Source organism: Martes martes (genome assembly GCF_963455335.1).
Source record: "Martes martes genome assembly, chromosome: 12".
NCBI classification, from domain to species: Eukaryota; Metazoa; Chordata; class Mammalia; order Carnivora; family Mustelidae; genus Martes; species Martes martes.
Window position 1 is genome coordinate 84,364,087 of NC_137900.1, and position 16,994 is coordinate 84,381,080.

General features: G+C 40.6%; 1 protein-coding gene across 1 annotated transcript in view; it reads left to right on the plus strand.

The window, feature by feature from the left end:
• The window catches only part of LOC308353404 (olfactory receptor 1L3-like), a gene marked incomplete at both ends in the record, with an annotated part of 52,460 nt that extends 38,084 nt beyond the window's left edge, over positions 1 to 14,376 (plus strand). Inside the window, one exon of the mRNA XM_080820238.1 lies at positions 13,434 to 14,376. Within this exon, the coding sequence (XP_080676364.1) occupies positions 13,434 to 14,376 (943 nt within the window). The remainder of the gene's footprint in view (positions 1 to 13,433) is intronic.
• Between the last annotated feature and the right edge of the window lie 2,618 nt (positions 14,377 to 16,994).

Here is a 16,994-nt window from a genome sequence, read left to right on the forward strand (position 1 = left end):
TGGGTTAAAGCCTCTGCCTTCGGCTCAGGTCATGATCCCAGAGTCCTGGGATCGAGCCCCGCATCGGGCTCTCTGCTCAGCAGGGAGCCTGCTTCCTCCTCTCTCTCTCTGCCTGCCTCTCTGCCTACTTGTAATCTCTGTCAAATAAATAAATAAATAAATCTTTAAAAAAAAAAAAAAAAAAAAAAAAAAAAAGAAGGGCAGAATAGCAAAACCCATTCATTCAACAAGAACCCATGAAACACCTGTTGTGCGCCAGGAACTGTGTTGAATTATGAAAATATTGCAAAGATCTATCAACCATAGCTCTGTATCAAAATTAGCCACAGTCCAATAAGTGGAAATGAGACAATTGCAATAGAAGGTTATTATACCTTTTGGTAAAAATAAATAAAATGAGACACAGATATTGATGTCTTACTGTATCAGACACACAGTTTCCTTTTTTTTTCTTTTGTAGTCTCTGGCTCATATGTGTCACAGACATAACCAGTGTTGTGTAAAAAAGTATCCCGAAGAAAAGCTGGAAAAACTTCTGTTGTGAGGTTTTTTAATCTCATATGAAGCCTCAGTAAGTCAATATTGTCATCATATGAGTTATTCATCTCATGCACAAACTCCTTGGGTCTGGCTAATGGATTTTCCTGTTACCTTTAGAACAGCTCATAACCTCTCCAAAGCTGTTCGCATAGTTGTCAGAGAAGGCAGCTTCACCGGCATAGTAAAAAGCTCCTAAGATTCAGAGTGAAAACTTAAGTTACAGCTTGATCTCACAAATTGTGTGACCATAATCAAGCCATGAAATGTCCTGAACTCTCATTTTCCTCATCTACATAATGGATTCAATAAATAATCTCACTACATGGTTGTGGGTGTCAAAGGAAAAATTCTAAGTTTAGTCACTTTGAATCATTTACCTAACCCCTCTGAGCTTCTGCTCCCTAGTTCTGAGATTATACTACTTGGCCTATAAGCTGGGGATTAAATGATGTAATAAGTGTCCTAAAATATATATTATTTCTGTTTTAAGTCTCTGAGACAGTGTCTTGCATATAGCAAGCCTCAGATAAATTTCAGACACTATATCAAAACTTGATCAAAGTGTGTTCATGGACCCTTCCCAGATAACATCTGAAGATTTGTAATGAGGTGGGAATTATCACACATCCTCAAAGTGAGATCAGTCAAAGTGTCTCCTGAAATTATTTCAGTGTTTCCAACTGTTTCACTATAAATGATTCTGTCTTTAGGACCTTACCACAATGTTGTCAACTTTCTTAAGAATTCCAGTGGGTACAGAAAAGGCCTCCCCAATAACCACAATAACAAAATGTCCCACCAGCCTCCTTTCTCCATCCCTCCTCCCTCCAGCCTAGAATTTCACTATCAAAGAGAATCTTCATGAGGAATGCTATTCAGCACTTCCAATCCTGAAATATAATCTAAAGCTGTGGGGTGTATAGGAGTCAAGTGAGGAAAAGTTGGGAGAAAAATATAACTTTATCCAGGAGGAACTAAGAGAATTGGATATAAAAGAGGGAGGGGGAAAATGTAGCCACCTTCCTGGAGAGGAAAAGAAAAGGTGTGGTGGATGATTAAGTGGACATTCAAAGAGTACAAGCTCTGGAGTCAAGATGGCGGAGAAGTAGCAGGCTGAGATGACATCGGGTAGCAGGAGATCAGCTAGATAGCTTATCTAACCATTGTGCACACCTACAAATCCAACGGGAAATCGAAGAGAAGAAGAGCAACAATTCTAGAAACAGAAATCGATCACTTTCTGAAAGGTAGGACCTGCGGAGAAGTGAATCCAAAGCGACGGGAAGATAGACCCTGGGGAGAGGGGCCAGCTCCCAGCAAGCGGCGGAGCAACGGAGCAACGGAGCACAAAATCGGGACTTTTAAAAGTCTGCTCCACAGAGGGACATCACTCCAGAGGCTAAACAAGGGGGAAACCCAGGTGGGGTCAGCATAACCCCAGGTCCCGCGGGGTCACAGAAGGACCAGGGGTGTCTGAGTGCCACAGAGCTAACAGGTATTACTGCGAGGAAGCCGGCTACAGCGACAAAGCCGAGGAGTGAGCTCTTAGCCTGGGGTTACCTTGTGCCGGTCACAGGCTGGGTGGGCTCAGAGCGTGGCCAGAGGCCACGGAGACAGAAGCGACTGGGCGCTTTTCTCCAGGTTCCAGCAATTGACTGCTTTCCTCAAGATGCGACCACAGGCCAGGGAGGCGGGGCAGTTGGGCGCTTTTCTCTGAGGGTGCACTGAGGAGCGGAACCCCAAGCTCTTGGCTCCTCCGGGCTGAGAGATTGGGAGGCCGCCATCTTCATTCCCGTCCTCCAGAACTCTACGGAAAACCCTCAGGGAACAAAAGGTCCCGAAAGCAAACCCGAGCGGATTACTTAGCCCAGTCCCTGGCAAGAGCGGTGCAATTCCGCCTGCGGCAAAGACACTTGAGAATCACCACAACAGGCCCCTCCCCCAGATGATCAACAAGATACCCATCCAAAACCAACTTCACTCACCAAGAACAGTGGAATTCCACAGCAGGAGAAAGCAAATCTTATCTGGACAAAATGACAAGGCGGAAAAACTCACCTCAAAAAAAAGAACAAGAGGCCGTACCGAAGGCTGGAGACCTAATCAATACGGACGTTGGTAACATGACAGATCTAGAGTTCGGAATGACAATTCTCAAGGTTCTAGCCGGGCTCGAAAAAGGCATAGAAGATACTAGAGAAACCCTCTCCGGAGAGATAAAAGCCCTTTCTGGAGAAATAAAAGAACTAAAATCTAACCAAGTTGAAATCAAAAAAGCTATTAATGAGGTGCAATCAAAAATGGAAGCTCTCACTGCTAGGATAAATGAGGCAGAAGAAAGAATTAGTGACATAGAAGACCAAATGATAGAGAATAAAGAAGCTGAGCAAAAGAGAGACAAACAAATACTGGACCACGAGGAGAGAATTCGAGAGATAAGCGACACCATAAGATGACACAACATTAGAATAATTGGGATTCCAGGGGCGCCTGGGTGGCTCAGTGGGTTAAGCCTCTGCCTTCGGCTCAGGTCATGATCTCAGGGTCCTGGGATCGAGCCCCACATTGGGCTCTCTGCTCAGGGGAGAGCTCGCTTCCACCTCTCTCTCTGCCTGCCTCTCTGCCTACTTGTGATCTCTCTCTCTCTCTCTCTCTGGCAAATGAATAAGTAAAATCTTAAAAAAAAAAAAAAAAAGAATAATTGGGATTCCAGAAGAAGAAGAAAGAGAGGGGGGAGCAGAAGGTATATTGGAGACAATTATTGGAGAGAATTTCCCTAATATGGCAAAGGGAACAAATATCAAAATCCAGGAGATGCTAAGAATGCCCCTCAAAATCAATAAAAATAGGTCCACACCTCGTCACCTGATAGTAAAATTTACAAGTCTTAGCGACAAAGAGAAAATCCTGAAAGCACCCCGGGAAAAGAAGTCTGTAACATACAAGGGTAAAAACATTAGATTGGCAGCAGACCTATCCACAGAGACCTGGCAGGCCAGAAAGAACGGGCATGATATATTCAGAGCACTAAACGAGAAAAACATGGAGCCAAGAATACTATATCCGGCTAGGCTATCACTGAAAATAGAAGGAGAGATAAAGAGCTTCCAGGACAAACAAAAGCTGAAAGAATTTGCAAACACCAAACCAGCTCTACAGGAAATATTGAAAGGGGTCCTCTAAGCAAAGAGAGACCCTAAAAGTAGTAGATCAGAAAGAAACAGAGACGATATACAGTAACAGTCACCTTACAGGCAATACAATGGCAATAAATTCATATCTCTCAATAGTTACCCTGAATGTTAATGGGCAAATTGCCCCAATCAAAAGACACAGGGTATCAGAATGGATAAAAAAACAAAACCCATCAATATGCTGCCTACAAGAAACTCATTTTAGACCCGAAGACACCTCCAGATTTAAAGTGAGGGGGTGGAAAACAATGTACCACGCTAAGGGACATCAGAAGAAAGCTGGGGTGGCAATCCTTATATCAGATCAATTAGATTTTAAGCCAAAGACTATAATAAGAGATGAGGAAGGACACTATATCATACTCAAAGGGTCTGTCCAACAAGAAGACCTAACAATCTTAAATATCTATGCCCCTAACATGGGAGCAGCCAACTATATAAACCAATTAATAACAAAATCAAAGAAATACATCGACAGTAATACAACAATAACAGGGGACTTTAACACTCCCCTCACTGAAATGGACAGATCATCTAAGCAAAAGATCAACAAGGAAATAAAGGCCTTAAATGACACACTGGACCAGATGGACATCACAGATATCTTCAGAACATTCCATCCCAAAGCAACAGAATATACATTCTTCTCTAGTGCACATGGAACATTCTCCAGAACAGACCACATCCTGGGTCATAAATCAGGTCTCAATTGGTACCAAAAGATTGAGATCATTCCCTGCATATTTTCAGACCACAATGCTCTGAAGCTAGAACTCAATCACAAGAGGAAATTTGGAAAGAACACAAATACATGGAGACTAAACAGCATCCTTCTAAAAAATGAATGGGTCAACCAGGAAATTAAAGAGGAATTGAAAAAAATCATGGAAACAAATGATAATGAAAACACAACAGTCCAAAATCTGTGGGACAGAACAAAGGCAGTCCTGAGAGGAAAATATATAGCAGTGCAAGCCTTTCTCAAGAAACAAGAAAGGTCTCAAATACACAATCTAAGCCTACACCTAAAGGAGCTGGAGAGAGAACAACAAAGAAAGCCTAAACCCAGCAGGAAAAGAGAAATCATAAAGATCAGAGCAGAAATCAATGAAATAGAAACTAAAAAAACAATAGAATAAATCAACGAAACTAGGAGCTGGTTCTTTGAAAGAATTAATAAGATTGACAAACCCCTGACCAGACTTATCAAAAAGAAAAGAGAAAGGACCCAAATAAATAAAATCATGAATGAAAGAGGAGAGATCATAACCAACACCAAAGAAATACAAACAATTATAAGAACATAATACGAGCAACTCTACGCCAACAAATTTGACAATCCGGAAGAAATGGATACATTTCTAGAGACATATAAACTACCACAACTGAACCAGGAAGAAATAGATAACCTGAACAGACCCATAACCAGTAAGGAGATTGAAACAGTCATCAAAAATCTCCAAACAAACAAAAGTCCAGGACCAGACGGCTTCCCAGGGGAATTCTACCAAACATTTAAAGAAGAATTAATTCCTATTCTCCTGAAACTGTTCCAAAAAATAGAAATGGAAGGAAAACTTCCAAACTCATTCTATGAGGCCAGCATCACCTTGATCCCAAAACCAGACAAGGATCCCACCAAAAAAGAGAATTACAGACCAATATCCTTGATGAACACAGATGCGAAAATTCTCACCAAAATACTGGCCAATAGGATCCAACAGTACATTAAAAGGATTATTCACCACGACCAAGTGGGATTTATTCCAGGGCTGCAAGGTTGGTTCAACATCCGCAAATCCATCAATGTGATACAATACATTAATAAAAGAAAGAATAAGAACCATATGATACTCTCAATAGATGCTGAAAAAGCGTTTGACAAAGTGCAGCATCCCTTCCTGATTAAAACTCTTCAAAGTGTAGGGATAGAAGGCACATACCTCAATAGTATCAAAGCCATCTATGAAAAACCCACCACAAATATCATTCTCAATGGAGAAAAACTGAAAGCTTTTCTGCTAAGGTCAGGAACATGGCAGGGATGTCCGTTATCACCACTGCTGTTCAACATAGTACTAGAAGTCCTAGCCTCAGCAATCAGATAACAAAAAGAAATTAAAGGCATCCAAATTGGCAAAGAAGAAGTCAAACTATCACTCTTTGCAGATGATATGATACTATATGTGGAAAACCCAAAAGGCTCCACTCCAAAACTGCTAGAACTTATACAGGAATTCAGTAAAGTGTCAGGATATAAAGTCAATGCACAGAAATCAGTCGCATTTCTTTACACTAACAACAAGACAGAAGAAAGAGAAATTGAGGAGTCAGTCCCATTTACAATCGTACCCAAAACCATAAGATACCTAGGAATAAATCTAACCAAAGAGGCAAAGAATCTATACTCAGAAAACTATAAAGTACTCATGAAAGAAATTGAGGAAGACACAAAGAAATAGAAAAATATTCCATGCTCATGGATTGGAAGAACAAATATTGTGAAAATGTCTATTCTACCTAAAGCAATCTACACATTTAATGCAATCCCTATCAAAATCCCATCCATTTTTTTTAAAGAAATAGAACAAATAATCCTAAAATTTATATGGAACCAGAAAAGACCTCGAATAGCCAAAGGAATATTGAAAAAGAAAGCCAAAGTCGGTGGCATCACAATTCCAGACTTCAAGCTCTATTACAAAGCTGTCATCGGGGCGCCTGGGTGGCTCAGTGGGTTAAAGCCTCTGCCTTCGGCTCGGGTCATGATCCCGGGGTCCTGGGATCGAGCCCCACATCGGGCTCTCTGCGCAGCAGGGAGCCTGCTTCCTCCTCTCTCTGCCTGCTTCTCTGCCTACTTGTGATCTCTGTCTGTCAAATGAATAAATAAAATCTTTAAAAAAAAAAAGCTGTCATCATCAAGACAGTATGGTACTGGCACAAAAACAGACATATAGATCAATGGAACAGAATCGAGAGCCCAGAAATAGACCCTCAACTCTATGGTCAACTAATCTTCGACAAAGCAGGAAAGAATATCCAATGGACAAAAGACAGCCTCTTCAACAAATGGTGCTGGGAAAATTGGACAGCCATATGCATAAAAATGAAATTGGACTATTTCCTTACACCACACACGAAAATAGACTCAAAATGGATGAAGGACCTCAATGTGAGAAAGGAATCTATCAAAATCCTTGAGGAGAATGCAGGCAGCAACCTCTTTGACCTCAACCACAGCAACTTCTTCCTAGGAACATCGCCAAAGGCAACAGAAGCGAGGGCAAAAATGAACTATTGGGATTTCATCAAGATCAAAAGCTTTTGCACAGCAAAGGAAACAGTTAACAAAACCAAAAGACAACTGACAGAATGGGAGAAGATATTTGCAAATGACATATCAGATAAAGGGCTAGTATCCAAAATCTATAAAGAACTTATCAAACTCAATACCCAAAGAACAAATAATCCAGTCAAGAAATGGGCAGAGGACATGAACAGACATTTCTGCAAAGAAGACATCCAGATGGCCAACAGACACATGAAAAAATGTTCCACATCACTCGGCATCAGGGAAATACAAATCAAAACCACAATGAGATACCACCTCACACCAGTCAGAATGGCTAAAATTAACAAGTCAAGAAATGACAGATGCTGGCGAGGATGCGGAGAGAGGGGAACCCTCCTACACTGCTGGTGGGAATGCAAGCTGGTGCAACCACTCTGGAAAACAGTGTGGAGGTTCCTCAAAAAACTGAAAATAGAGCTACCCTACGACCCAGCAATTGCACTACTGGGTATATATCCTAAAGATACAAACGTGGTGCTCCGAAAGGGCACGTGCACCCGAATGTTTATAGCAGCAATGTCCACAATAGCCAAACTGTGGAAAGAGCCTAGATGTCCATCAACAGATGAATGGATAAAGAAGATGTGGTATATATACACAATGGAATACTATGCAGCCATCAAAAGACATGAAATCTTGCCATTTGCAATGACGTGGATGGAACTAGAGGGTATCATGCTTAGCAAAATAAGTCAATCGGAGAAAGACAACTATAATATGATCTCTTTGATATGAGGAAGTGGAGATGCAATGCAGGGGGGTTGGGGGGAGGTAGGAAAAGAAAAAATGAAAAGATGGGATTGGGAGGGAGACAAACCATAAAAGACTCAATCTCAAAAAACAGACTGAGTGTTGCTGGGGGGAGGGGGGACGGGAGAGGGTGGTGGGGAAATGGACATTGGGGAGGGTATGTGCTATGATGAGTGCTGTGAAATGTGTAAACCTGGTGATTCACAGACCTGTACCCCCGGGGATAAAAATACATTATATGTTTATTAAAATAAAAAATTAAAAAAAAAAAGAGTACAAGCTCTCAGCTATAAGATGAGTAAATTCTGGGATCTAGTGTACAGCATGGTGATGATGGTTAACGATACTGTATTACATACTTGCAATTTGCTGGGAGAGTAAATAATCTTGAGCATTCTCACCACGAAACAAAAATGGTAATTCTGTGAGGTGATGGATATATTTATTGGGGTCATCATTCTACAAAGTATATGCATATCAAATCGTCATAAATATGTACAATCTTATATATCTAAAATGAGAAAGGTTCTGAATTCCAAAATGAAAAGCCCTAAAGATATTAGGTAGGACAGTGTGACCCTTTCTTATGCATCAGTGAAAAAGAATAACCTGTAGTTACAAGTATCAATATGAATGAATGTCAAAAACATAAAATTGAACATGGATGGACCCACAGGGTATTACACTAAGTGAAATAAGCCAGACAGAGAAAGACAAATACCATATGATTTCACTTACATGTGGAATCTAAAACACAAAACAAATGAATAAACAAACAAAAAGCAGAATCAGACTATAAATACAGAACAAACTGATGGTTGCCAGAGGAAAGGGAGGCAGGGAGCAGGCAAAATGGGTGAAGGGGAGTGGGAGGTACAGACTTCCAGTTATGAAATGAAAAATCCACAGGAATAGAAGGCACAGCATAGGGAATGTAGTCAGTGGTATTGTAATAGTGTCGTATGCTGACAGACAGTAGCTACACTGGTGGTGAGCCCATCATTACATAAAGAGCAGTTAAATCACTGTTGTACACCTGAAACTAATGTAACATTATGTGTCAACTACATGAAAATAATTTTTTAACTTTTAATTTAAATTCAACTTAATTTACACATGGTGTATTATTAGTTTCAGAGGTAGAATTTAGTGATTCATGAGTTGTGTATGACACCCAGTGCTCACTACATCGAGTGCCCTCCTTCATGCCCATCACCCAGTGACCCCATATTCCCAGCCACCTCCCCTCCAGCAACCTTCCGTTTGTTTCCAAGAGTTGAGTCTTACGGTTTGTCTCCCTCTCTGATGTCATCTTATTTTGTTTTTCTTCCCTTCCCCTACACTCATCTGTTTTGTTTCTTAAATTCCACGTAAGTGAAATCATCTGATATTTGTCTTTCCTTGATTGACTTATTTCACTTAGCATAATACCCTCTACTCCATCCACACCATTACAAATGGCAAGAATCCATCCTTTTTGATGGCTGAGTAATGTTCCATTGTGTATATATACCACCTCTTCTTTATCCATTCATCAGCTGATGGACATCTTGGCTCTTTTCACAGTTTGGCTATTGTGAACATTGCTGCTATGAATCACTGTTTGTATCCTTTGGATAAATACCTAGTAGTGCAATTGCTGGGACATAGGGTAGTTCTATTTTTAACTTTTGGAGGAACCTCCATACTGTTTTCCAGAGTGACTGCACCAGTTTGTATTCCCACCAGGAGTGTAAGAGGGTTCCCCTTTCTCTGCATCCTTGCCAACATCTGTTGTTTCCTGAGTTGTTACTTTTAGCCATTCTGACTGGTGTGAGATGGTATCTCACTCTGGTTCTTTTTATAGTATCTTTTTTTTTTCTTCATTTAAATTTGGTTAGCTGATACATAGTACCTCATTAGTTTCAGATATAGTGTTCAACAATTCATTAGTTGCATATAACACCCAGTGGTTTTGTATATCCCTGATGCCGAGTGCTTTTGAGCCTTTTTTCATGTGTCTGTTAGCCATTTGTATGTCTTCTTTGGAGAAATGTCTGTTCATGTCTTCTCTCCACTTCTTGACTGGATTTTTTTTGTTGTTTTTTGGGTGTTGAGTTGATAAGTTCTTTATAGATTTTAGACAATAGCTCTTTACTGATAAGACATTTGCAAATATCTTCTCCCATTCCATATGGTGCCCTGTTTCCTTTGCTATGCAAAAGATTTTTATCTTGATGAAGTTCCAACAGTTCATTTTGGCTTTTGTTTCCCCTGCCTTTGGAGATGTGTCTGGCAAATAAGTTGTTGTGGCTGAGCTCAAAGAGGTTGCTGTCTATGTTCTCCTCTAGGATTTTGATGGATTCCTGTCTCAAATTTAGGATTTTCATCCATTTTGAGTTTATTTGTGTGTATGGTGTAAGGGTCCAGTTTCATTCTTCTACACGTGGCTGTCCAGTTTTCCCAACACCATTTGCTGAAGATACTGTCTTTTTTCCACTGGATATTCTTTCCTGCTTTGTTGAAGATTATTTGACCATAGACAACAATTTTTTTTAAAAAACATAAAATTGACGGGTGCCTGGGTGGCTCAGTTGGTTGGGCAACTGTCTTTGGCTCAGGTCGTGGTCCTGGAGTCCCAGGACGGAGTACTTCATTGGACTCCTGGCTCTGCGGGGAGTCTGCTTCTCCCTCTGACCTTCTCCCCTCTCATACTCTCTCTCACTCTCTCTCTCTTCCTCAAATAAATAAGTAGAATCTTTAAAAAAAAAACAAACATAAAATTGAGTGAAAGAAGGTAAATGTTCCGTTCATGTAAAAGACAAAAATAGGCAAATAAAAACAATACATGATTCACACATATACACATAGCTGGTAAAACCGTAAGAAAATGGTCTTACGTGTTTTGTACGCTGTGTTTTATATATGATGTATTTCACAATTTAAGAAATTTAAAGTAACCTTGCATGCAGAAGCCTCTACTATTTCAGCAGATATTTATAGATGAGCCATCTCTCTCACCTCTGGAGTTATAGAGAACAAGTCTGTTTACTTTTCCTATGTACAGAACAGTAGGAATTTGAAGACAATGATTGTGTAGTGCATCCTACCCCAAACCTGTCCAATTCATTTATTATTATGATTTTCTGAGAAAGTATAGGTTTTCTTTAAGAGGATTGGAATTTGATTAGAGTGTGTAAACTCCACGGCAGGTTGGGGAAGGAGGAGATAGAGCTCTCCTCTGCCTGTGCCCAGGGCAAGGGTAGCAGGTGTGGGATTCTCAGGAGTCACAGACAGACGTGGTCACTCTGAGACAAAGGTGCTCCTGACACTGCTGGGACTCACAAATCCAGGGCCCAGAAGGGCCAGCTGGGAGGTTGGACATTTGCCCCATCCTGTCTCTAACTAGGAGATTGGGGATTAGGTCCCAGGAGATACTACACATGAAAAGCCCACAGCTCTCCCTGGCTCCTGTTCCTGACGACGGGTTGCTCCAGCCCCAACTCTAGTCCATGCTGCTGTTACAGAGGAGGAAGAACACTGAGGTTGTAGCAAGTCCTCTTTTTTTTTTTTTTAAAGATTTATCTATGTGTTTTAGAGGTTGGTGGGAGCAGAGGGAGAGAGAGTGAGAGACTCCCAGGTAGACTCCACCTCAAGCACAGAGCCCAACATGGGGCTCAATCCCACGACCCTGAGATCCCAACCTGAGCTGAAATCAAGAGTCAGATACTTAACCAACTGCATCACCCAGGTGCCCCATAGCAAGTCCTCTTGAGGAAAAGAAGGGAAAGCAAACCAAATAGGCAAGACAGACCCAACACCTAGTGATGGACACAAAACCTGAGGATGGTCAGAATTTCCAGGTAAGACCTGAGGGGGTAGAGATGGGAGGTACTGGTCACACACACACACACACACACACTTCCTCCTCCTCCTCCTCCTCCCCTATTCCTTCCTCCTTTCCTGTCCCTTCCTTGCTCTCAGTCAAATACAACCAGGCTTGCTTCACCACCACAAGGAGAGCCTCTACTTGATATCCATAAATTCCCTGAGAGTCCAGCCTGAAGTCAGTGCAGATCAGGGGTCCCCAAGCCCCTGGCAGTGGCCAAGACATTGTATCTGTGCAATAATAGTGCTCAGGACCCCTTGATTTTCATGGACAACTCCCTCTCAGCCCACAGGATTATGACTGGCTTCCAGAATCAGTCTATACCACCACCAAATGAAACAATCTCCGCAATAATTAATAGGCCAGCACACCCTAGCTAATTTTTTTTAAAGTATCAGAAGTATTTGCAATAGATTTATTTAGGCTCATTTTCCAACTGAGGTTCTGAGAAGGTAAATGATTTGGCCAAGATGGTAGACATGGGACTCAAACTTGGGCCTGCACATGTCACATGTCTGAGTGGAAGCTTTGTCATGGTACTACTAGGTCAGAGCTATTGCCACCCAAGGGCATGATGACGAAATTGGTGACAATGGCACTTAAAACTCTATATATGAAACTTAACAGATTTGAAAACTCAGCTTCCCACAGACCGGGACCAAGAAAAGTCCAATTTTCTCAGGACTGAGGGTGTTTCCTGGAAGTGAAATGTTCAGTTTTGAAAGGGGGTAGAAAAGTCCAGGGCAAACATGGAGGACTAGTTGGTCACTCCAGAAGGCACCCTCCTTTTGTTACCTCTGTCAAAAGAAAACAGTAATATCAGGGAAAGCTACTATTTGATGAGTATTTGATATAAGACAGTCACTCTTCTAGTTCTGTACAATGCTTATATAATTTAATCCTCAACAACCTTCTGATTTTGGCATCATTATCCTCTTTAAGCAGATGCAGAAACTGAAGCCAGAAACACTGAGCAGACTTGTTCAACATCACAGCCCACAAGGAGGCTGGGGCCCAATGAAGGCTCATCAGACCCAAAGGGAATATATCTTATTGCCACTTCAAAAAGCATGCTCATGACATGAGCACAGGCTGACATTGCCTGTTTGTGGGTTCATCCTTCTATACCATCCAAATATATGAGATAAAATCTCTCAATTTGGATTTTACAACACAGGTCCCGAAAAAACGTTTAATTGATTCTGGTATTTTGATGCATTCAACAGTCCTATATGGTAGGTTTATGTCTCTATATATTACAGGTAAAGAAAATGAGGTTCAAAGGATGTAAGTAATTTACCTAAAATATAAAAAGTAATGAGGATTTAGACAGAGAGGATGCTCCTTAGTAACTGTCCAGCAAATTCCCATCCCCAAGATATCTTTTTTCAGACCTCTAAGCTATGAGCTTAAGATTTTAGTTTTTAATAAAGTGGAGAGTGGACTAAGACCTGGGAAGATTCTTTCTAGCTAAGCTCCAGTTCAGCCTCATCCAGGAGGTCTACAGGACAATTTACGAGACACCTAAAATATGAAGTTGACCCCCCAAAAGATCCCCTGTTGCTACTGTCCATAGTTCTCAGATCTGTACATGCTTACATGCCCACAGGAGTGCATTTTAGTGGCATCTGAAAAGAACAGAGAAAACCGATGAAAAGGCTTTGAATGATATAAATTGTTGGAGTCTGTGTACATTTAAGCAAGAATTCCCTGCAATTCTGCTACTATAAATGGCAATTAGAAATCAAACTAGCATCTCTGACTTCCTGCTCCTGGGGTTCTCTGACCACCCAGAGCAGCAGCCTCTCCTGTTCGGGCTTTTCCTGGCCATGTACCTGGTCACCATGTTGGGGAACCTGCTCATCATCCTGGCCATAGCTTCTGACCAGCACCTCCATACCCCCATGTACTTCTTCCTGGCTAATCTTTCCTTCGTTGAGACCTGCTTTTCCTGCACAATTGTCCCCAAGGTGTTGGTGAGCATTAAGACACAACACCATGCCATCTCCCATACTGGGTGTCTCATGCAGATGTACTTCTTCATGGCATTGACCCTGCTGGATGACTTCCTGCTGGCCGTGATGGCATATGACCGCTACGTGGCCATCTGCCTTCCTCTCCACTACACCACCATCATGTGTCCCCAACGCTGCCTGCTGCTGGTTGCCACATCCTGGCTCTGCGCCCACCTCCTGGCCTTCTCACTCACCCTCCTCATGGCTCAGTTCTCCTTCTGTGCCTCCCATTCCATCCCACACTTTTTCTGTGATGTACCCCCACTTCTCAAACTTGCCTGCTCAGACACTCAGATCTATCAGGACACAATGTTAACTGAAGCAGTTTTCACAGGCATGATTCCTCTCACCTGTGTCCTGGTCTCTTATGCCCACATCATGCACACCATCCTCAGGATCCCCTCATCTGGAAGGAAGCACAAAGTCTTCTCGACATGTGGCTCTCACCTGTCAGTCGTCACTCTCTACTATGGGACACTTTTTCTGGTGTATTTCCGGCCGTCATCCTCCTACTCACCAGACACTGGAATGGTTGTATCTGTGATATATACAATGGTCACCCCCATGCTGAACCCATTCATCTACAGCCTGAGGAACAGAGACATGAAGGGGGCTCTGTGGAGGCTCTCAGGCTGGAGAAGATACTCTACTCTGTAACAGGTCCTCCCCCAGACTGGAAGCTCAGGCTCTCTGAAATGCCTTCTCCCTGCACTTCTCCACTGCAATTTTGAAAAATCAAGTTCAAGGCAAGATGGATGGTCGCCATCATGAGCAGGTTCATCAAACAGAGAATGCCTAACTGGACAGAAGGAGAATAAGATCAACTTGCCAAGGACACAGCTACAACCTGGAAGAAGGAGTGGCCAGCCAATCCTACAAGGTGACTTGATTAGTGGGTATACAGGTGTCCAAGAAGATTCAAACCACACAGTGGGAATCGCCAAAAGAAAAACATCAGCCAGTACTCGGGTTCTGGGATGAAGCCAGGTACCAGCCCAGTCTATGACTAACAGGTCCCACTCACCAACAAGCAATGCTCACAAGAGTTGGAAGGGTCAAGTGCTCTCAGTTTCAGGGACCATTTCCAAGCCCAGCTTTTAAAGCAACTCACTGAGAGGGGCAAACCTACACACAGAGAAGGCTGAATTGAGAAGACACACAATTTGCTGGGACTGAGAAAACAAGAATAATTCTAGGGGGGAAACGAGGCACAGAGAGATCAGAGGACTGGCCCCAACACACAACCCAGGGATCAGATCTAAGACTGTGACAAAGAGATTACTAGTTATGGACAAGTCCTTGCTCTTTGGTTTTTAAACTCTGGGTTATTTCATGTGTCTCAACGGCAGAGTAATACATGCTCATTAGAGTAAATTTGTCAAACATAAACAAATAGGAAAAAAGGAAACACTTACAACCCCTCCTTGTAAAGAAAAACATTGACAATATTTTACAGTATCTCCCACCTATCTTTTTCTAATGACTTTTTGTCTTTACTATGTTGAGAAAATATTGCTGGTACAATTATATGTACTTTCTTGGTTAGTCTTAAAACATGAGTTGTCTCCCTGTGATTATCTCTTCCTGAATGTTTGGCTCTCTGAGGTTACATCACAAAAACATCCATGATATATTTGCTTTTTCACTATGGTTGGATGATTAGGGGGTTTCTAAGCTTTCACTATTATAACCAATGATGCAAAAAGTCTCTGAAAAGAAATGATTTTCATATATTCATAGTCCGTTACATTTAATATTTTCAAAACTAGAATACCTAAGCAGTACCTTTTTAGAGCCCTTTATCCATTCTGTCAAGATGCCCAAATGAGAGTGCCCAATTGTCTCCTTCTCCTCCATATTTTGATGTTCACATTATTCCCTTAATTAAAACTGATATGATAGACAAACTGGTATATCTTTGACTTAGTTTTAACTTCTTTGATTTTTTTTTAATTTTTCTTTATGTTACATTAGTCACCATACAGTTCATCATTAGTTTTTGATGTAGTGTTCCATGATTCATTGTTAGCCTGGTGATGAGTATTAAGGAGGGCATGTATTGCATGGAGCAAGGTGTTTTACACAAACTTCTTTGATTTTTGGTGAAGGAACTGTTTTCCTGAGTCTGTTAACCAATTTTTTCCATTTCATTCTTTTTTTAATATTTTTCTTTTTTTTGTTATTATAATTCCAGTGTAATTAACCTACAGTGTTCTATCATTTTTTAAATTGAAGTGTAGTTGACAAATAGTCTGCAACATAATAATATCAGCTTCAGATGTATGACATAGTAATTTGACAACCATATACTTTACAAAATGTTCCCCACAATAAAGTTATATTTGGGAGTTGGGAAATTCAGCTAGAAATAATCTTAGGAGTCAAAAAAATCAAAATGGCTTTCAGAAAATATTGTTATCTGAATGAAAACCAATTATAAAACATTATTTACAAGAAATTTTTCACAAGAAAATTAGTTATATGCAAATGTGAGAAAATCGAAGAAAAGGTTACAAAACACTAAGTCTAGAATCCATCTGAAAAAGAACAACAAATATCAATCCAAGCAAGAAAACAGCTAAGGGCAAAATATGATAAATAGAATAAATCTACAAAAGCTAAAAGATTTTTTGAAAAGATAATTTATATTCCTCTGATGAAAATGGTTATAGGGTAAAATACTAATTATCAATAAGAAGAAAAGAGTGACATTACCTCTGATATTAAAATAAAGAAGATATTACAAACAATGTTATATAAACTTCAAAATTTAAATAGATTTCTAAAAAAACATATCACATCAAAACTAATATAGTAAAAAAAAACAAAACCTAAATAAACCTATAACCATTGAGAAAGTTTCATTAGTAGCCCTTCCTTAAAGAAACATTCAGGCCCAAATGGCTGCAAGAGTGATTTTCTATACACAATTCAAGAAGGAAAACATAAATCCTTTCAAAAAAATAGAAAATGCAGGAACACTCATCCAATTCCCTTTATGAGATTAACACAAACTTCATACCAAAAGCTGACAAGAACATTGCAAACAATTACCATAACAAGTTGATCTCCATGATGATAAATGCATCAAAGAAATTCATAAAATAAATGCACCATCCAAAGTAAAATATTAGCAATACAATCACAACAATTCAGAAGAAAATAAAATGTATCATTACCAAGCTGAGTTTTCCCAGGAAGGAAAGGTGGATTTTACATTCAAAACTCAACCAAAGTAAGTCGCCATATTTATACAGCAAAGGCCAGAAATTATC